This window comes from Peromyscus eremicus, chromosome 6 (assembly GCF_949786415.1).
Source record: "Peromyscus eremicus chromosome 6, PerEre_H2_v1, whole genome shotgun sequence".
Lineage (NCBI taxonomy): Eukaryota > Metazoa > Chordata > Mammalia > Rodentia > Cricetidae > Peromyscus > Peromyscus eremicus.
Genome location: NC_081421.1, coordinates 40,942,440 through 40,964,799, shown reverse-complemented (window position 1 = coordinate 40,964,799; position 22,360 = coordinate 40,942,440). Strand labels below are relative to the sequence as shown.

At 43.7% G+C, this 22,360-nt stretch overlaps 1 protein-coding gene and 1 long non-coding RNA gene across 4 annotated transcripts in view; one reads left to right on the top strand and one right to left on the bottom strand.

Moving 5' to 3' along the window:
- Kcnab1 (potassium voltage-gated channel subfamily A regulatory beta subunit 1) overlaps positions 1–22,360 on the bottom strand; it is a 242,741-nt gene that overhangs the window by 34,745 nt on the left and 185,636 nt on the right. Inside the window, exon 8 of the mRNA XM_059265427.1 lies at positions 21,025–21,111. Within this exon, the coding sequence (XP_059121410.1) occupies positions 21,025–21,111 (87 nt within the window). The remainder of the gene's footprint in view (positions 1–21,024; positions 21,112–22,360) is intronic.
- LOC131913065 (uncharacterized) overlaps positions 1–22,360 on the top strand; it is a 61,223-nt gene that overhangs the window by 18,942 nt on the left and 19,921 nt on the right. For all 3 annotated transcript variants that reach the window (XR_009379807.1, XR_009379806.1, XR_009379808.1), the window contains one exon: positions 10,623–10,702. This is a non-coding gene — a long non-coding RNA (uncharacterized LOC131913065). The remainder of the gene's footprint in view (positions 1–10,622; positions 10,703–22,360) is intronic.

Here is a 22,360-nt window from a genome sequence, read left to right as displayed (position 1 = left end):
CAGTATCCTTAAAACTAACAGATACTTATCCATGCCTGTCACTGGATGGTTGTTCCAACAAGCTACTGAGGACTAACCTTTCCCCCTAAACTCCCTGCTGTCCTTAAGGCGGTTTCTCTTGTGGCATTAATCTAGCTCCTGTAGCATCTGAGGGGGTTGTGCACGAACATATTCAGCATGATCCTTTGGCTCGTCATTCTAAGCAAAACTCTGAGACGTCCTCTGAATGGGCTGGTTCAGGGATATGAGCCAATGACCTGGACAAAGGGGAGTAACAGGAAGACTGGCTTGTAACCTAGAACTGTTCTGCAACTGGCAACCAGTCAGGGAAGAGGAGGCCAGGGTTCCAGTGGGTCAGTCTCAGGAAAAGAGCATAACCTGCATGAAAATCTGTGCACCCAAGGAGACAACGTGGCTAGAACATAGATAACCAACAATTTCCACGAGCATTAGGTTGGGTATTATCGGGCACTCCAAGCAGGTGGGTACTTAGGTCACAGGACATCAGAGGAACAGGGAAGGAGCTGACTTTATTGCTTGTCTGCTATGTGTTAGCCTATGTGCTGGGAGTTTTTCCAATATTATTACACTTATGTTTTTACTGTAGTTCTGTGAGATGGTGCTTTGAAGGTATTTCCTCTGAGTCAAAATATTCCCCCCAGGAGGGAGGAGGGAAACTCAGAAGACTAGCAGTTAAGCAAACTTACAAAGCTTAGGAAGTTCATGAAATGTGTATGACTTAGGAAGCCCCAGTAGTTACAATACTGGTGAGATCCGGTTCCAAGGTTATATAAGTAGCAAAGGGTTGCTGGGGAGGAGGAGACTCATCAGCAGAGTTGCCTGCAAGTTGAGAAGAGAATTCCGGGGATGTAGCTTTCATGAGTTGTCACTTGTGATGGGGTATACTTTTCTGCTGTGGGATGTTCTGTATGGCAAATGTGTTGCTGATTGGTCAATAAATAAAACACTGATTGGCCATTGGCTAGGCAGGAAGTATAGGCGGGACAAGGAGGAGAATAAAGCTGGGAAGTAGAAGGCTGAGTCAGAGAGACACTGCCAGCCGCCACCAGGACAAGCAGCATGTGAAGATGCCGGTAAGCCACGAGCCACGTGGCAAGGTATAGATTTATAGAAATGGATTAATTTAAGCTGTAAGAACAGTTAGCAAGAAGCCTGCCATGGCCATACAGTTTGTAACCAATATAAGTCTCTGTGTTTACTTGGTTGGGTCTGAGCGGCTGTGGGACTGGCAGGTGAAAGAGATTTGTCCTGACTGTGGGCCAGGCAGGAAAACTCAAGCTACACTTTTCTGTGTTTCAGCTGCTTTTGAATAAACGATGCTCCTACAAGTAAACCATTACCCGTGTTCCTGTTACTAATCCAGTAAACTTGTTGGTCCAGCAAGCTAGACTTGAGTGGAGTAATCTCTTTGTTCACAGCCATCAGTGGCTTATGTGGGGTGAATAGATGTCTCTCCACATTTCCCCAGGGACAGAGACACAGCAAGTGGGACAGCCACAATGTCATTTTGTGTTTTGAAGAACTCAAGGCACGGAAGGATGAAGGCTCATTTACGTTAGTTTTGAAATTTCCCTTGAACCTCCCCGCTCAGAGAAATGAAGCAGCACATCTTTTCCCTTTTCACTCACATTTGTGTTTCATTCCCGCTCTTTTGATTATATTCTTTGAAACATATAGAGTGGCAACAATATCTGAATTGACTGAAGAAACAAGCCTTTGGGCATGTCAAAAGAAATCTGTTGGGCAAAATACTTGCTAAAGACTAGTTTTCCAAACAGTCATTGAGCTACTAAAAATTAAATTTAGCCAGCTCCATCAGTCCTACATGGCACCTGCTGTATCTGTGCCCGTTACCAATGGAACAGCTATTTTTGTAATTGGGGGCACCTGTCATTTCGTTACAGCTAACTGATGCAAGGCTCTCATTTCCGATGTTTTAAGTTATATGAATGTCATCCTCATTGGTCAGACAGATGGATGCAGAACCTTGACACATAGCTTCTTATTCTGTTATCCTGTCTGGAGCCTTTTATTCTGCGGCTGTCTGTGTATCTGCTTCTGGGGACAGGCTTTTAACAATATTTTTAAAGGCATGCTGTCTTGTGGATGAAAGGATAAAGCAAGCAACGTGGCAGAGATTGATCAGGCTAGAAAAAAAGTATCGACCCTAATGAAATTTTCTACCGGCAAATCCAGTTTAATGATCCAGAGGAAGCCGTCTTTATTGCCCTTTTAATAGTCTGAGCTAGCTGTGTCTTTGGTCTTGTCATGGGAGATGTCTGGAAGTGAAGCTGTCTTAATCTTAATGACATTAAAACCGTCTCCTCTTACATCCCAGGCAGCTCCGGGCAGCCCCTAATGCATCTTGGCTCTCTCGTGCTCATCTACATCTGTCAGGTATCCGGTAACCAAAAGGAGACTTTTAAACTTGATTGTGGTGGAGTAAAGTAATTTTCGCAGCCTTTCATCAGCTAAAACTACCTGGTGAAGAGCATTGCTAACCATGTGCTGCTTTTACCAAAGCACGCCGCACAGCTGTATCTGTTAAAACACGAGGCTGCCCCCAGGGTGCTGGGCAGCTTGCGCTGCAGAAGCTGTTAGAAGACTGACTTGTTGTTACAGTCTGTGTATGAAGTGAACAAAAGGTTCATGTATCAGTGGCTTGGGTCCCTGAAGCAGAGAGAGGTGGGGCTTTGGGAATGGATTAGTTTGATTATGGATTCAGATTTTGAATAGGTGAACGGTGGAAGGTGAGGCTGGTTGGAAGAAGCAGCTCACCATTCTTGGAGGGATTAAGATCTTGGTTTTCTGTGGATTCCCTCATCTCCTTCTGGCTACCACAGCTTTCTTCTTCCATGTCCTCTGACATGATGGGAACTACAAGCCCAAATCAAGCTTCTCTGAATTGTTTCAGGTTTTCTGTGATGAAAAAGATGACTAACGTACGTACGTGGTCTCAGTGGTCTGTTGCGAGTGCCCTATGCTCTGTTCCTTGTTCCTATTTTACCACTCTAGATAATGTCTGCTTCTGCTGAGTCTTTCTCTGGGGCTTTCCTTCTCATTTGTGAGGTTCTTCTCCACCCTTCACTCAAAGATGTCAGTTTCCCTCATTTTATCTTAGAATCCTCTGCTAAGGGGGGATAGTGAGGGTTTTCAATGATAAGACAGTGCTTCCTCTCCATAATCCATGAAAGTGGCCGCAAACACAGGCTGCATTAGACAGCTTTGGCTTTATGACAAAATGTGTGCAAGCTTTCTATTGCATACCATAATAATGATTTAAAATGATAATAGTTTCCTTCATAAATCCTTGAGTAAGATTGACACAGGAAGAATGTCTCATGCTTACTCTGGCTTGTTCAGCTCCCCTGCTCTTGCACTCACTTGTGACGCACACAAACACTTCCTTGCACTTCAGGGGAAATGCATGCCTACTCTTGAGGCAGAGGGCCACAGGAATGTGTTGGTGACAGAAAAGGTGTGATACATTGTCCCTCAAAGGAAACAGTTCTAATCAGGTACAGGAACTAGTTTGACCGAGTCTTTTATGTCCTGAATGTTTGCAGATTTTCATTCCAGATCTATGAAACTGCTTTGCGTTAATGTTAAGGATCTTCTGTCACCCAGGGTGTTATAAATAATAGTTCACACTTACATAGCACTTAGGATGTTCCTGGCAATGTTTGAAACACTTTGTACGTATGAAAGAATTGATTCTTTAGGACAATTTTATCAAATAGGCCATTATTGTTGTTTTATACATGAGGGAACTGGGAGACAAGGAAAATGAGTAAATTATTAAAAAGAAGCAGGGGGAAGAGATGTTTTGGGGGCTCCTGGGGAAAGTGGGAGAGGGGAGTTTGGGGTGCACAAAACTGTCGAAGAATAAATAAAAGATACTGTATTAAAAAAAAAATAAGCACTTTTCACTGGGACAATAGTAAATCAGCCAGTCCCTCCCCAGGTGAGGTTGTGGGGTTTACAACTGTAAGCTTCTTGCAGAAAAGAGAGCTACCAAGGCACCCTGCTTGCATGTTGTTGCCTAGGGAAGTGTTTCCCTGGGTTCAGTTGCCCAAGGATTCAGAAGCTACTGAGGCAATGGTCCAAGGGGGACTGACTAGTGCCCAGGCTGGTTTGCAGATCCTGATGTTGGGCATGTGGTGTTGGTTTTACAGGTACTTAGAACAGTTATGCTGTCCTGCATCCTTAGGTAACCTGGAGAAGAGCCTATGAGGCCAGTGTGCAGCAGAGTTGGATTCCTTTCAGGGAGGCCCTGCGGGGTAATGCGTGAAGCTGTGAGGGTGAAACCTAAGTTGCACTGGAAACCTCAGAAATGGAGATGAAAGGAGTGGGGAGTATCTGGACAGGGAAGCTATAGGCAGTGAATAGAGACAGCCTAAGATGGAGGACACGAGGTTACAAATGCCAGGCCATAGAAGTAGGGCTGCCCAAGCATGTATATATGTATTTCCAGTCAGTGGACCTCCTGCTTCATTCACTGGAGGGGAAAGGCAGGACCTTGACTGTAAACTTGGAGACAAGAAATTTTAACAGATCTTTATCCTCTTACTCTATCTTTTCTCTAGTCAATGCCATCCTCTGAAAAATTGGTGCCCTTAGTACCTTAAGCATCATATCATGCATATCATTTAGGTTCTCTCCTGTAGGCACTCCAACCACCAACCAACCTGCCAGCCAGCCAACCAACCAACCAGCTAACTAACCAATTACCAACCACCCAACCAACCTGCTAGCCTGCCAGCTAACCAACCAGCTAACCAACCACCAACCAACCAACCAACCACTCAGCCAACCTGCCAGCCAGCCAACCAACAACTAACCAATCAACCAACCAAAATCCAACCAATCGAACAACCAACTAAACTCACTCCTCCTTTTCTACTTTCATATATACTGCTCTATGTTTTCAGATGTCTGCCATTTTCAAATGAACCCTCTCTTTCTGTTCCTTTTCTGTTTACTGGATGATCTTTCATTTTAGGATGATGAGTAGACATTCACTTTGGTATTCTGAATCCAGACGTTCTTTCACTTTTTTTTCCACAAATAAGAAAACCATAAGTAAAGATTAAGAGGTTCTTACTTAATCTCCCACTTTTGCTTGCCATGTGAGTTACTGACCTTCACACTGCTAATTCTGGTAGTCGATTCTGGGTTCATCTCACGTGATTTTAAAGAAGCATTTGATGCACTAATCTTTTTCTCTCTTGAGGGGCTTTCTTTACCTCCTTCTTAGGTTACCACACTCTTCCTCCAAACTAACGAATGTTGGAGAACTTTAGGGCTTAGTCTCAGTTCTTTCTTTCTATTTATTTTACTATGTATGTGAGTTTATCAGTTCTTAAGATTTTAAACACCATTCATATGCAGACAACTCCCAAATCTACGTCTTTCCATGTCAGGCCTAGCCCCTGAGTTTCAGATTCAGTGTCCAGCTTTTTTTTTAGCATCTCTATTTGGCTATCTAATGGACATCTCAAACTCAAGAGGATAAGCCCAAAACTTCCCTATCATTTTGGCTACACCTGTTTAGAGAAGTGATTCTCTGTGGGTCACAAGCCCTTTGGTAAACCTCTGTCTCTAAAACTATTTATTTATTTTTTTTTAAAGATTTATTTATTTATTATGTATACAGTGTTATGTCTGTAGGCCAGAAGAGGGCAGCAGATCTCATTACGGATGGTTGTGAGCCACCATGTGGTTGCTGGGAATTGAACTCAGGACCTCTGGAAGAGCAGTCAGTGCTCTTAACCTCTGAGCCATCTCTCCAGCCCTAAAACTATTTATATTACAATTCATAACAGTAGCAAAACTACAGTATGAAGTAGCAATGAAAATAATTTCATTTTGGGGGGTCACCACAGCATGATTGTATTATAGGATCCCAGCATTAGGAAGGTTGAGAACCACCTAAAGTTTACATCAAAACTTTAGAGCATCTCTATCCTTCCAGTGATTCAAGCCTAAAACATGGAGTCATCCACTGTTCTATTCTTTCTGTCATGTCCATAAATAACCCATCTTATTTCAATATGGTCCAAGCTCAGACCACCTTTGCACTTCACTGGACAGCGCTCTCATATGACCTTGTCATCTCACCTAGATTGTGGTGGCCAGTTCTTAAGATAATTCCTCACTGGAACATTTGCACCAATAATCCATTCACATTCAGGCTGAGGGATCCTTTTGAAATGCAACCCAAGGCACATCACTTCTTGACTGAAAACTCAGAGGGCCCCAGGGACCTGGCCCCACTGTGGTGGTATTGTGTTCCCCAAAATATTGTGTACCTTAATAAACTTATCTGGGGTCAGAGAACAGACAGCCACTAGATACAGAGGCTAGAAAATGGTGGCACTCACGCCTTTAATCCTAGCATTCCAGAGACAGAAATCCCTCTGGATCTCTGTGAGTTCAAGGCCGCATTGGAAACAGCCAGGCATGGTGACACACGCCTTTAATCCCAGAAAGCAGCCTTTAATCCCAGGGAGTGGTGGTAGAAAGCAGAAAGGTTTATAAGGCGGGAGGACCAGAAACTAGAGGCATTTGGCTGGTTAAGCATTTGGCTGGTTAAGTGTTCAGGCTTTCAAGCAACAGTTCAGCTGAGATCCATTCTGGATGAGGACTTAGAGGCCTCCAGTCTGAGGAGACAAGACCAGGTGAGGATCCGGCAAGGTGAGATAGCTGTGGCTTGTTCTGTCTCTCTGATCTACCAGCATTGACCCCAATAACTGGCCTCGGGTTTGATTTTATTAATAAGAACTTTTAAGATTCATGCTACACCCCACCACCTGGCTCATCTTCTACACTGTCACACTTTATTCTGCTGCACCGCTGCCCCCAAACAAGATAGGCAGCTCTCATCCCAGGGCCTTCTCACTTTCTCCAGAAGAAACGATCTCTTTATCCCTCTCCTAGTCAGTCACATGACCCCTCAGGTCATACTCAAACCTCATCTCCCTGTGCTCACTGGCAGTTTTATGAGTATTTCTGTTCCTCATGACCTAATTGCTTTCTCTCTCCCATAGCATTTCCCCTCCTCTATCGTCTACTTGTTAAACTTTTCTTTACTGCCGTACTGTTCATTCTTACCTCCTCTCCTAGGTTAAATTTGTCCCACAGGGATGTGGCTTTCTTCTGTTTAGAAGAGCCTGTGTATGCTGTGGTATGCAGTGGACATGTAATAAACAGTAGTTGGGTGTGAACAAGAGAGAGAACCAGCTTTGGACCTGGGTGCTGTGCTCTCTCATGTTCTTGTTTGGGCTGCCCTGAGTTTCATGGAGTGACGTTTAGAGTGTATCCTTTGGTGTGTTGAGAAAAGGTCTTGACAATTTGGTTTTTCCCAGGAAGGGAGTAGGGAAATGAGGTGGAGAAACGGAATTGCATCCTTCCTTTCTTAAGATGTTCTTGCTTTTAACATTTCCAGTTTCCCTTCTGTTTTGTTTTACGTGAATTCTTGTCAGATGGTGTTTTCTTTGTCTCATTATATAAAAACACTCATTTCTAGTTGGAAATTGGGTTTGTTCTGCAACAATGCTTTCAGTTTCAAAGCCAATGATGTAATATGTTTCATTTATCCCAGTAAATGACGATGTTGGTGACATGTTCTTTCCCTTTCTACTGCTCTGCACAAATCCTCCCATCCGCTGGCCCTTAAAACTCACAACCTGGTTTTCTGTTATAAGTAATATATGGACTATATTTGGATTTTTAAATGTTAAGTTTAAAAAGATATTCTTGTTTAGTTTTTATTATTTTTGTGTGATTGGGTCAGTTGAAGCCAGTTAGCCTCATGATTTCTTTACTGAAATTAAGACTTAGCATGGAGATCCATTAGACAGGATGGGCATGTTTCAGATTGCAGAGCTGAAGCTTTTGTGGCATATGTTTTCTAGGCCTTGAACACTGATGGTTACTCCCCAGAGCAGAAGTGAAGCTTTTAGATATGTCTTCAGATTCCTGAGGAGGGTTTGTGGGTGTAATGATAGGTATGAAGAAGGTAATGTATAAACACTGCAAAGATGGCCAAATACCCAATTTTGTGATTTGTGGAGGTTTGAATCTTAAGACACAAGCATATTTCTACACTCTAGTTATCTAGGATATAATGGTATTTTATTATGAATGTTTTCTAGAAGTAATGGAAGGTCTTTTTTTTAACATGTGGAATTTAAGTCAGACAGTTTTAAGATTATATGTTAAAACACAGAGTATGTGGAGGGAACATGACTGGTAATGTAATCATTTGGTCTTATTTTTGCATTGCCTGTTTGTCCTTTATTCCCTTGGCCCCAGTGAAATCTCACACTTGTCCCAGAGCTTTTCTGCCTACCCTTAGGCATTCTGAAGATAATTTTAAGCACTAAACATACCCTTTATAGGTTTAATTAACACTCTAAGTTAGAATTCTTCTCCCTCTCCCCACCTGGAGCCTGTACAGCCTAGAAGAAGGCGAGAGTAGTTTGGGGTATGGTGGGTTCCTCTACTTCTCTACTTCTCTACTTTCTGTACCCCTCCCCATCCCTGGCCCCAATTCTAGACACCCTCTAAGAGACAGTCTGTCATCCCCAGGAGGCAGCACTTAGCTAGCTGGGCCATCAAGGCAGATGGCCCAACACTTCACTTCTAGATTTTCCCAGACTAGAGTCAGGTCCCAGGTCACCGTGCTCCTCAGCCATAAGCGCTACATTGAAAACTCAATGGCCCTGAAATTTCCCACCTCAACCAGGGTGGTGAAGAGCAGCCCTGCCTCCTCCCTGCTGGGGTGGATGGAGCTCACAGCATGGGGGTTTCTTCCAATTTACCTTTCTCAACTGGATCCCTTCTCTTCCCTGCTCTCTTAAGCTCCATATTCTTGTGCTAGAGTGACCTCCAGATTGCTGGAACTGAGTGGAGAGGGGGTAAAAGGAAAGCCCCTTTTATAGAATAGATGTCACCATCTCTCAGCTCCACTACAGCTGATGTCAGCAGTAAGGCTGTGGGGTGTCAGCTCTTCACACAGAGTCACACAGAGGCTTTGAGTAAAAGTCAAAGAAATGGTGCCATAGTGGGGAATGCCTGCCAGGCTTCACCCTGCAAGGTTCATTTAAACTGAACAACAGTGGGACATGGTGACCCTTCTCGACTCTTGGAGAGAGACACCGGGGAACACCTGTGAAGCGTTCTTACCAAAGGTGCTTAGCTCAATCTAATCATGAGAAGGGGTTACACAGACTGAGGTTGGGAGACATTCTCCAATACAACTCCCAGGGCATTTTGTTTGTGTAGTCAAGGTCACTAAAGAGAAAATGGGGTAGAGAAATCATTTTAGCTGAAAAGAGATTGAATAGTCATAACAAGACATTCTACACAACACTGTAGGAATCTTTATTTTCTTCCCTTCTCCTTTTTTAGTGCTGGGGTCTCATGGATGCTAGCCAAGTGCTGTACACTCAGCAGCATCCCTCGGTCTCACTCACGGTGGGATTTTCAGTCAAATTGTCCCATTTTCTTCTCAAGAAAAAAAAAAAAAACAAGACAATACAAACACACCCCTTAAAGGACACTGGAGGAAACAGGAATGTGCCTCAAGTGCTAGATTGAGGGGGTATATTGAAATTCCTTGCGTATGACGACTGTGTCATTATCAATGTCCCATGTCATTTGTGATGACTCCGAGATACCGGAGAAAGTGTTCATGGGTGAAATGTTCACAGTGAGCAAGAGCGGGCATAGCCCATAGCAGCTTGATCCATAGAGAAGAAGCACATCAAGTGTTCATGCTTCCAACGTCTCTGTAATTTTTAGTTTTCTCAAAAACTTGGAGGAAGGAAAACAATCATGGAACCAGCTCTCGACCTTTTCCTATGAAAACGTAGACATGACTTGTCACCTCGTTCTGATATTGCAATTGTGTCTTCGGACCTAGCTGAAACTCTAACTTCATCTTGTGCATGTAAAATCTTAAAACATAAGCATATGTAACAACAATAAGCACCTTGAAATATTTATGCTGGATATTACAGTTCATAGGGACAATTCCATTTAAACGAACACAATTCTTCACAACGATGTTTGGAAGAGAATGTGATTTTTCTATTCTTCCTATTTATAAATGGGAATTGGAGGAGTTGGTCTAAGCAGCTCATCCAAATCCATATGGGGCACCTAAGTCCTCGCATTGTATCTTCTCAGCACACCTATAAACATCTAGGACTTTAACAAAACAACTCACTCCCTGTTCTTTTTGTACAGAAAATAAGAAGGGGACTGTGAGATATTTGCTAATCCCATTGCCACTGTGTGAGAATTACAGATTAGGGAATGTGCAGGAGCACCCTAATGGTGCTCACCCCATTAAGCATGCATGCTGTGGAACCCTTAGAGGCAATGCCGCTCAGTAATGACCTGCTAAGTTGTGCAGCCCCACCGTGCAGCCTAGAGCACCAGTGTGGGTGGTGTTAGTCTCCAGTTCGATGCATGCCTCTGCAGATCTGCATGGGTGCAGGGAGGAACCTATAGGAATGGATTCTCCTGAGAGTGAGTCAACATGTCCTCAGAATATTGAGCTAACTCCTGTCACATCTCTTGATGTCTTTCAGGGAACTGACATCCCACAGAGGAAGTGCTCATGAGTCACCGATAGAATACTAAGCAGCTCTGTCTTCACCTGACAGCTGGGGTGAGCAGAAACAATCTCTCACAGTCTCCGTCCACCCTGCTTCTCTCTCTCTCTCTCTCCATCTTTGTAATGGAAAACAGTTTAAGGAAAAAAGTGGAGGGGCAAAAACAAAAGCAAAAACACCAACATGTAAACCTGCTGAGGTCCACAAACTAGAGAAGACACAGCCCACCTTATTTCTCTCTCTGAATATACTAGTAGGGGCTGACTCACTCTATTTTTACACCTGAATAAAGATGGAGAGATAAGGGAGGAGAGAGAGCATAGGAAGCTGCTAAGTTGCATAGAGCATTCTCATGTCCTTCCTCAAGACTATCCAGTCCCACTAAGATTTTATAGAATGACATTAGGAATCCAACTTCCGGCCACTGTATGATTAAGAACCGGATTTTAGGAAGTAGTTTTCTTTACAGTCAGCTTCTTCCTCACATATATCCTTCAGCTTTGGCAACCTTAACTTTTCAGCATCCTGTAATTCTTCTAAAGCTCCTTTCTCAGTCCATAGATCTGGAAAAACAGTGTTAGCCAGGGCTCTGGTTCTGAAAGGGACGAACTTGTGATGCATGTACAGAACTTTCGGGCCTCTCTAAACCAGACTCTGTGAAATGCCAGCCGTCTAGAGTGTGAGCTCTGTACTCTGACCTTGCTGCATGCTCTCCAGGAAGAAAAACAAACAAGGAAATAAATGATACCAGGTGGAAAGCAAGCAGCTTGTGAGTCATAGGCAGAATTTACAAAACAGGGTTAGTGATGGGTTCTCCAACAGGCCCAAACGTGGCAAACTTGGTGCCGGGGTGGTGGTGGGGTGGGGTGGTGAGGGTGGGGCTAGGGGTAGGGGGACGGGGGGGGGGGTGGAGGGTCCTACCCTTCTCCTGTTCTCCCCTTGCTAACCGGTTAGATTGCCTCCCTAAAGCTAGCTCCCAAGGCATATTCCCTTATTTGGCCATGTCCTTATGCCTGGCTAAAACTCCAGGGTCCAGCAATCAAAACACCAAAGTCCAGCAATTAAAATTCATTATTTGGCTGCCCTGGCTAACATGTTCAGTCGGGACTTCCCAACTCATCCTAGCATGCCTCCCCCGCTTTATCTCTAAAAACCACTATTGCAGAGTGTCTGTCTCTGGCTCCGTCTCTGCCCTATCCAGAGGCAGCCTCTCCCCCTCCCTCTAGGGAGGGGTAAATAAACCCCCTTTGTGCTGAGAATTTGGTGTCTGCTGTGCCGACTCTGAGGTCCCTTAAAATTAGTAACTACCGTGTGATAGTAGTCAAGACATGGAAAGGAAAGAATGGGGATATGGGATATTCATAACATCTCTCCATGTGTTTTAATTTTTAAAGTGAATTATTTTTATTTTATGTACATGAGTGTTTTGCCTGCATGGATGTATGTGTACCACCTGTGTCCCTGGTGTTCACTAGGTCCCCTGGAGCTGGAGTGATTGATGGTTGAAAACCACCATGTGAGTGCCGGGAACTGAACCTGTGTCCTCTGTAAGAGCAGCAAGTGACCCGCTGAGCTCGCTCTCTAGTCTCCCAAGTGTGTTTTTGAAATCTGATCACAAGTGAAACACATGACAACTTAACAGGTTCTTCAGTTAGCTGCCGACTGGTGGTCTCCACTCTCGCCTTGAACACGCATTGCGTAAGACACGTGAACGGTCCTTAGGTGTGCATCTAGGGAATCGGTGAACTGCAACCACTGGCCAGCTGACGTGTCCCTGTGTGTTTCCACCGACCCAGGTACTTTCCGCTGAGTGCTATTGTTCAGCTCTCATATCTCATCCCTATAACAACATCACTCTGGGGAAGGCCAAGGAGACAGAGGAAGAACGGACCCCAGGACCTCTGAGTACCCTAAGATTTGGGCGTCTGGGTCTTTCCACAGGTCTCAGTCCTAATTGCTTTAGCCATCTCTATCGGGTCTCTATTTCTTCTTGTGCTATATTTTAATTGATTTGATAAGTTATGTGATTCACACATTCTATTCATTTATTTCTCTACAAATGTATGGTGTATGAAAGTGTGCATATGTCTGTGTGTGAGGTCATATGTAGAGGCCAGAGGAGGGCGTCTGGTGTCCTGTTCTGTCCTCCCCTGTTATTCCCTCTCACTGGACATGAACCTCATCAATTTGATCAAGATGGCTAGCTCCGGGGATCTACCTGTCTCTACTCCTCAAGATCCCAGAGTTACAGGCATGTATGGCCATAGCTGCCTTTTATGTGGTTGTTGGGATTGGAACTCAGGTCCTTGTGCCTGTGTGGCAGGGCCTCTTCCCCATGGAGCCATCTCTCCAGCCCTAATGTAACCGTCTCAGTTATTATCTGTCTCCACAGCAAGCAAGAGTATTACAAGGGCAGTATTTTTGTCAGATTTATTCACTCCTAGTTTTCCCAGGTGCCCAGAAAGTGCTTGACACATGGCAGGAATCCAGCAAATATCAACTAAGAATGAGCTGGTCTTCTGTGTTTTTTTGGAGATAACTTTGAAAATAGCTGTCAGCACAAGACCAGCTTTTAGACTGAAGCCTGGAAAATCTGTGATTAAGTTAATGCAGGACAATATTCCAAGGAGAAAACAAACAGCTTATGACACAATTATATTGCCACCTCTGGCTTGGTCCTTCCACGACCTCACAGACCCTGTTTAGCCCAGTAACTTGGCCTTTGTTGGGTTATTATCATGTTATAATTTCAAGGCCTCGGATGTCTCCCCTAGTTACCTCTGAGTTACGTGTGTACATTATATGGTGCACTCCACAAATAAGGCTTATGCTTCTTTGCCCTCAAGATGAGGGAGGTGGTAGACCCGCACCATCAACCCATCCCCACAGTGCTTTGCGTTTTATGCATTTTTACTTTTAAGTGAGGAACTGAGCCTGACTAGGGACAGTAACCTGTGTCGTGTGACTGTGGACAAAGCCTGGATTTGAAATCGTCTCTTCCGCTTTGTCTTCCTGGCTGAAATATGGCTCCGATGAGGAGATCCATCACAGACCACAGGGAGAAACACTTTGGGGTGAACTCCACCTCTCTCCATTGCTGCTTCTCTTTTTCAGCTTCAGCTACTATTCTGGGTTCAAAAGTAACGAATGTATTTATTTGGTGGAGGGAATTTCAAGACAGAGCAACAATCATGCTGTAGTATCGTTATTGCTGTTTGCCATGAGCCAGGTTCACAGTGAGAGTCAGGGACAAAAGCAGAACAGAAGGAAGTGAGAAAGATTTACTTGGGCCTGAAAATGTACAATTTAACATATGTGTATTCAAAGTTGCAGACAAATCAAATAGAGACAAAGGGGCCATAACTGTTAAAGAAATTAGTATCACTAACAAAAGCAAAATATTTTGCACAGAGGAAATAGAAAGATGTCTTGTGGGAAAGATCTCATCCACTGAAGCCTCTGGGGTATAAAAATGCAGACTTATCTGAAAGACATACTTTGAAAGGAAGCCTGTGAAGAGAGAGTAGCCAGGGTGCCTTGCTGGAAACAGGGAAGTGTTTTTCTACACCCAGCATCAAACTACCATGAGGCCCATGCCGCCATGGTCTAAGGGGGCCTGCTCACTTCTCAGACTCAAGCAGAACTTGGCATCATCCACATGATATTGGCTTTTCAGGCACACAGAACACAAGAATTGCAAGTAAAAGCCAGGCAGTGTGTGTGTGTGGGGGGGGAGGGGGGGAAGGCAGGGGGATTGGATTCCCCGTAGGGAGCCCCTGAGTAGGCTGTGCAGGAAGCTGCGAGTGTAAAGCAAGTTGAGTCAGAGACCCCAGGAGGTGTAGGATGTCTGCTGAGGAAGTCTGCAGTGAAAGAATGGAGCCAGCTCAGGAGGGAGGGTATGTGTGTTGCAGGCAACAAGAGGCGGACTGCTCCGGTGCACTGGAGCTCAGATGATGCAGCGCGCCCTGAGTGCTAGACACGGAGCTGTGGGATTTCCCGTTTCCCTCCTGGGTTCTGATCTTGCTCTTGTCAGTTTTTCTTCACGTTTCCCACGTCCTACCTTTTGTGGTGGGATGTCTACTCTGTGCCATTGCACATAGGAAGTGTGCAATTGAGTTTATTTTCTCAGGGACTCACAGATAAGAGACTGTCTTAAGAATCAGTAGAATCAGGCGGTGGTGGCGCACACCTTTAATCCCAGCACTTGGGAGGCAGAGGTGGATCTCTCTGAGTTCGAGGCCAGCCTAGTCTACAGAGCAAGTTCCAGGATAGGCACCAAAACTACATGGAGAAACTCTGTCTCCAAAAAGTAAAACTAAAACTAAAAAAAAAAAAAAAATCAGTCGCATCTTGGGATTTTGGACTTTTAAACAGAAGTTGGACAGTTAAGAGTTGGGGGCTCCTTGAAGCTGGGCTAAATGCTTTTGTAAATGTGAGCCTCTGGGGGTCGGGGCAGAATCTAAAATAGTTCCCACAGGCTTATATTTTGAACACTTGTACCCAACTGATGGCAATAATTGGGGAGGGTGTGGAACCTTTGAGAAACTGAGCCTGTCTGCCAAAAGTCACTATGGGCATTCTTGAAAGCTTACAGCCTGGCTCCCAGGTCTGGCCTGTCTCTGGTTCCTGGGATGTTGGAGACAGCGGAGCCTCTGCTGCATGCTCCCTGCAATGACTTCCCTGTGATGATGGGCCGTGATGCATGCTCCCTGTGATGATGGGCCGTGCTGCATGCTGCCTGCGATGATGAGCTGTGCTGCATGCTCCCTGTGATGATGGGCCGCGCTGCATGCTGCCTGTGATGATGGGCCGTGCTGCATGCTCCCTGTGATGATGGGCCGTGATGCATGCTCCCTGTGATGATGGGCCGTGATGCATGCTGCCTGTGATGATGGGCCGTGCTGCATGCTGCCTGTGATGATGGGCCGTGCTGCATGCTCCCTGTGATGATGGGCCGTGCTGCATGCTGCCTGTGATGATGGGCCGTGCTGCATGCTGCCTGTGATGATGGGCCGTGCTGCATGCTGCCTGTGATGATGGGCCGTGCTGTATGCTCCCTGTGATGCCTTCCCTGGGATGATGGGCTGAAATATCTCTTAGAAATTTCTCAGAACAGCTTGAGTTGTTTCTGCCAGGCACTGTAGTCAGAGCCACACAAAGGGGACCGATACCCTGGCTTCTGTTGGAGTGGGAAGAGTTTGTTTGTTTTTCTTGTGTGTGTGTGTGTTTTTTTTTCTTTTTTTGCCTCTGTGATCATCCAGGGTAGTTTCCCCCGACATGTGGCTCTTGAGTGTTTGAAATGTGTAGGTCCAAATTATGGTGTGTACTGTGGATTTCAAAGACTTAGTAAGAAAAGAGTGAATTTTCACATTTAAAAAATGACTACATATTGAAATAATAATTTTGTGGTACGTGTAGTTAAAATACTGTTGTGATGAAACCCATCTGTTTATTTTAAATTTTTTAGTGTGTTTAATAAATAATTTAAGTTGTGTAAGTGTCTTGCATTGTATCTTTCTGGGACAGCATCATCATATAGCTTGCCGAGGGTTTCTTCTTGCTGTTATTATAATTTTGGGGACAAGGTGGGGGCACCCATCAGGGATGATAATGAAAGTTAAAGCCTGATGCACTGATCAGTTGAAGCTAAATGACATATATAAATTTCAGGTGGTTAAAGTTTTTGTTCTAGAAACTTTACTTTGGAAGATAAACTACCTGGGTCCAGTATTTTATAACTGATAAAATACTGACAATTTAGGCTGTTGAAATGTTTTCTGTGGTTTCTTGCTTTCTGAGTTGTTAGGGATATCCTAGATGCCCAAATATCCATAGATTCCTGTTTGAACGTAGCAACAATGAAAAAACATGACTTATGAAGAAATTAATATTTCTAGAACTTGCTGCTTGATTAATACTGTGGGAATCAATGGGACTAACTTTGGTCTTCCCACTCTTATTTGAAATAAAGACATCTGGGTTGCTTTATGCCTGAACTAGCCCGCAAGAAGGAGAACATGAACAGTGTGAACAGTAATTAGTATAGACATAATATTCAATGATGCAGGAATTCGAGGAGATTAGTTTTGGCAATGAGTTCTAAATGAAAGGACTTGATTTCAAGCCTGTTTTTAAATTAAGTTTTTATTAAAATGTAATTTAAGTTGAAAAACATCATCATATTCTGTCAGTAGATTTTAAAAGTCTATATATTAAAGGGTTCTACTTTTGCTATTATTCACAAGTGGTCTACACTTCACAGCTATCTCCATTTCACAACTATAGTGGTACTCAATGGCTTTCTTCCCGGATAATTACCCTGCATTTGGCAACAGCAGAAAAACAAGCCCAAACCCTCCTAGCATGGGACACAGCGTCTCTGCCAGTCCATGGGCAGGTGACTTAAGTTGCATTGAACCTTCTCCTATAGTGAGCTCAAGAGAAGAATCTGAAATGCATGCTGACTTACGAAGTGAAAGAATGAACAGTTTGAGATTCATAGAGACAAGGAACTCTCAGTGATTCTACTAGGAGGCAGATATTGTTATAAGAAGGGAGACACAGGATGCGGGGCTGAATTTTTTCTTACGATTGGAAAACATGCCACCATTGCCAGATAGTATAGCGGAGACAGATGGTGTGGCAGCTGCTGTGAAGGAAAGATGCCTTACTACTAGGTGAACCATGAAAAATAACGAGAAGGACGGAAGGAACGGCACACAAGCTCCCCTCTGCTGTCACATCTTCCCTTCACCACAAAATGTCTAATTGTATTCCATCAGGTGGCAGATTGCAAATGAAACGCCTTCTAGTTTTCTCCACCGACTGCACACTTGGAATTCACCACCATTCTCTCGACAGGACTTGCTTTTTGTCTTTTGATTTTTTGGCAAGAATGGAAGGAGGGATGGGTAGCAATGACTCATGGGATACACGATGCCCATATATGGTAAAGAAGGTGCAAAGACTGATCTTTTTCTGGCTCAATTGGTTGCAGTTTGATATGCAGAAATTGGCCGAAACTCATCTTGGTTTATTTTAGAGACGCCCCCAATTAACACTGATTCATGCTACAGATCACATAAATGGGGATGGCATTTTAATCAGATTCAAATGGAAGTTATTTAAAAATGTGACTTAGAGATACCCAAAGTGGGCACACACATGATCTTGACATTCGCATAGTTTGTGTCCAGTGTTCCCTGTTGGTTGTTTTACTACACTTCCTTGGGTAATCAGCAATGGCGAAGGGCTAGTGTTGCCCTAGCTGGGCTGCCTCAGTGGGGAAATGCTTCGGCCTCTCCAGTTTAAAAGAAATGTGCCAACTCTATAGATTTGGAAAGGGATGGTTACGTGAATGAAGATCTACAAATGCTGAGGCCCTGGAGCTTTGATTCATATGCATTTAAACAATATCTGCCTAGTAATTACTGTTGTACAACTTAAGCAAATAGAAATGAATTCAACTAAGTTGTGATGTATGGAGACAATAAAGACAATATCATGTAATGATATTCAAGATGATTTCTTCACTATTATTTAAAGAAATTGGCTGGGTGAATATCTGAAGATGTTTTTGCCATTTTGTCTAGAGGGGTTGGACAAAGGCTTGTAGAGTTACACTGACTGACAGTCACTGAAGGGTCTCAAAGTGTAGTTTTGGTAATATACAACCTGTCTCTTAGGCACTGTTTTAAGAAACCCTAGTCATCCTCCAAGTAGACTCCATTATGTATGTACAACTTCTAGTTATGCACACACACAGGACTTATCATTGCCAGCACAAATCTTTTTTTTGTTTGTTTCTTTGCTTTGTTTTTCGAGACAGGGTTTCTCTGTGTAGTTTTGGTGCCTGTCCTGGATCTCACGCTGTAGACCAGGCTGGCCTCGAACTCACAGAGATCTGCCTGGCTCTGCCTCCCGAGTGCTGGGATTAAAGGCATGTGCCACCACCGCCCGACTCTCCAGCATGAATCTTAAAGTAGACTGTAGAAGCAACTCCAGTATGTCCCTATCCCTGGATTTCAGGAGCTAATGTCACCAATCCACCTGGCAGTCCTTGTCTCTCTACTTCCTTTTTCTTTCTGTTTCCCAGAACAGCACTTGCCTCTGTTCGGATAAAGTCTGTGCTGCCAGGACCAGAATTCAGCTCTGACCTTTCTACTTGACCTACAAACAAGTGATTATAAATTACAAATAATTGCATGAATTTAGATGCACGTTGTCAGAAAGCTGGAGCAAGCTACACAGAAGCCATGTGAATGGGACGAGTTCTCATGAGAACTGCCGGAAGAGCATCTCCACTAAGCCCTCCTGGAGAATAAGCCTCACTTCAGCGGTTTGTAGGCCTGTCTGCTGGCTGGGGTAGGTCCCTGGCTGGGGGCGGGGAGAGATAGCAGACTGCCTTCCAGTATAAGTAAGGTGGGTGATTGCTACCAATTACAGTTACAGAAGTCTGTGCTTTGTGACTTAATCAGAAGTGGGAAATACCCATCATTTAACACTCTTCAGGACCACGACTCATTATGAAAGAGCTTCCTACTTCCCTTTGTGGAATTTTATATGAACATCTTAGAGAAAATGAAGTTTTCTCTGGAGAGGTTAGATAATAACGCGTTTGCTACAAACCCTATCGGACTCAGGTAGCAGCAATCTATTCTTTAAAAAAATACCTGGAAACTTCTTTTAACTAAATTTCAGCATAGCATTGGTGTTTATACAAGGGGCACTTAACCTGTTAGCATCACGTAGCTGGAGGATTTCCTTCTTTTTTTACCCACATACTGTAACTATGGTTTTTCTTTGAGAGACCCTTGTAATATGGCTCTCCTTTTGTAGATATAGTGTAGCTTATATTTCCTGATTGAGGGACGATAATATAGCTCTAAAATTAAAGGTAAAGTAGGATGCAGGAAGGGTGGGGAAAAAAAAAAAAACAGCAAAAACCCAGCTATCTGCTGTCCTGTGTATATACGTGATGTAGTTGTAAGACACCATTCGGAAGAGGACACCAGCCACCAGGCACTTCCAGTGGGAAATAATTAGCCTTTCAGAATCCACCACCTTTTGAGTTCTTTGGTAGTTCTGCTGACTACATGGCTTTAGTGCTCTGTTTTAATGTGTCATTGTGAATGATGTGACCACATAGTATCCTTGAAATAAATATCTCTAATACAGTTTATGATTTGCTTTATCAAACAATCTTTGTTTTGACAGATATATACACACATATGTATGATATATAAACGGTATGTATATAGATAAAGTTATCTGTGTATAGTTTCTCTTTAGTTGGAAAAGATAAATGGCAAAGCAATAAAAAAAAGATTTTAAAAAAAGAGATAAATGTTTCTAACTTTTTGTGTGTGTGTGTGTGTGTGTGTGTGTGTGGTCAAAAATGCAACCTAGAGAAATTTCTATGAACTTTAAACATTTATATTTTCCTTAATTTCTATGACCCGACAGCAAGGATAAATCTTCACAGAACTGAATTTATTACAACAATGTGGACAGCTTTTTGAATTATCAAAGACAAAATTACTTTAAGTGTAATTTTATGTGGACTATACTATTTGAGTGCTTAACAAATTGATAGTCCAAATGTTGTAAAACTTAACAACAACAAAAACCCCAAACCAACCAAATACTCTCTGTTCATCTAGAAATATCTCTATCCTCAGGTCACTGTGATCCACATGCTTGGAAATCTCAATAGCCTTTTCCATTTTGTGGTCCCAAGCCATCTTATTTCCCAGCCATCTCAGGCAGGCTTGGCAAACAAGCACAATGAAGGAAATGTGGCTTTAGGAATGTTCTGAAAGTTTTCCCAGGGGACAAACTGTGGTTTTCTGACAGAAGGTGACAGTTGGACAGCTTTGCTGAGCATCAACAACCAAACCGCAAAAAAGAGCCTCATTCGAGCGTTCCTGTCAAATCTCCGCTCTCCGCAGCACTCAGCATTTATTACCCAGGAAACTAATCAGACTTAGCGTCCCTGTAGAAAAGGAAGGTTGTCAGAGGAGTCCCTCGGAAAGGATGGTTGTGTTCTAAACCCCTTCTGATTCATGTAATTGTTTTACTTGATGAACTCACGAAAGTGAAATGAATCTGGAGAAAATGAATACTTTGCAACCAAGAAAAGCCACCAAGAATAAAGGTAGAAGAGGTTAGAAGAAGGAAGAGGAAGAGGAGGAGAAAAAGTAGTCTATCTATCGGCTGTCAGGGTAAATGCAGAGGATAAAGGACATGGGAAAGGTTTTGCTTTTTTTATTCTGTCTTATCGGTCTGAATATTCATTACTTACTGTGAGTAGAAACAGTCTTCTGGCTAGGACCAGCAATTCTGCAGCTTCTTATTCTTATTAAATTTCTTTACTCACCTTCCATGGGGGTGTTGCTGTCGGGACGGTTTGCAAAGACCACATCCACGTATTCCAGCTGCAGCCTCTGGAGGGAGCCTTTCAGTCCTAGGGGCGGAAGCAGAAAACAGAAGAAACATAGCAAAAGGCCCGAGGAGTCCAGATTCAACACTATGAGGAAGGGCTTGAATTGGATTTCTTTCAAAAATTTACTTAAAAACAAACACTGAATTACTTACAAAAATCCTCTGAAAAGGGCATAGCAAGACCATAAGCAGGAATTATTTACTCACAGAAACACCAATCTGAGTTATTTACAGATGAACAACCTTCACAAGAGTTAAGGAAACCAGATGAGAGATGATAGGATCTGGTTTTTAGCGTATTAATGAAAAGCATTGGCTGAGAAAGCTGGAGGGAAATCCACAAATCCAAGAATCAAACATCCTAGACCAGTGGTTTTCAACCTTCCTAATGCTGCGACCCTCTCATACAGTTAGTTCCTCATGTTGTGGTGACCTCAACCACAAAATTATTTTTGTTGCTACTTCATAACTGTAACTTTGCTATTGTTATGAATCATAATGTAAATATTCATGTTTTCAGATGATCTTAAGCGACCCCTGTGAAAGATCATTTGATCCCCAAAGGGGTCTCGACCCACAGGTTGAGAAATGCTGACCTAGAGAGAGCTGCCTCTTCTTGGGAGGGGAGAAGTTAACACCTTAGACTTGGACCCAGTACCAATCTCATCACTACTGGGCAGACCCCACGGCCCTTGCTCCCAGGCATTGCTCACAGAGTCTCTGGATCCACCACAGAGTAAGGCAGGAATCTCTCATCTTGGTGTAATGGACTTGGGTTCTCACCTCCACAACTGCCAACTGTGGCCAGAACTATATCAGTTCTAAAGGCTGTAGGTTCAGGTGTGACACGACTTAGCACCAATCTTGCTAGCCAAGGGACTGCCTCCACTATTCACCCTCAACTTGAGGCAAAGAGTTCAAAGAGATTTCATTTGCAAGTCGCTTATGGCAGAAATAGGTGTAGAACTTTGCCTTGAAACTCAGTGCTGAGGCTGTAGATCTCTCTGCAGCTAGAGCCTGAATACCCAGGCAGAAGCCTGCATGTCACATGAGGTGCACTTGTGTTCCAGCTAGCATCACCACGCATGGCTGCAGTGGTCTCAGGCCAGTGGTGGACCACAGCACCAGGCAGGCCAGAGAAGCATAGTTACACAGGTCTCAGCGAGCTGAGGGCTCCAGATGGGACCCAGAACTTGGCGGTTTTGGCTGGATCCTTTGTGGTGAGGCTCAGGACTGAGTAGAATCCTGTTGTTCCTGACCACAGCTTAGTG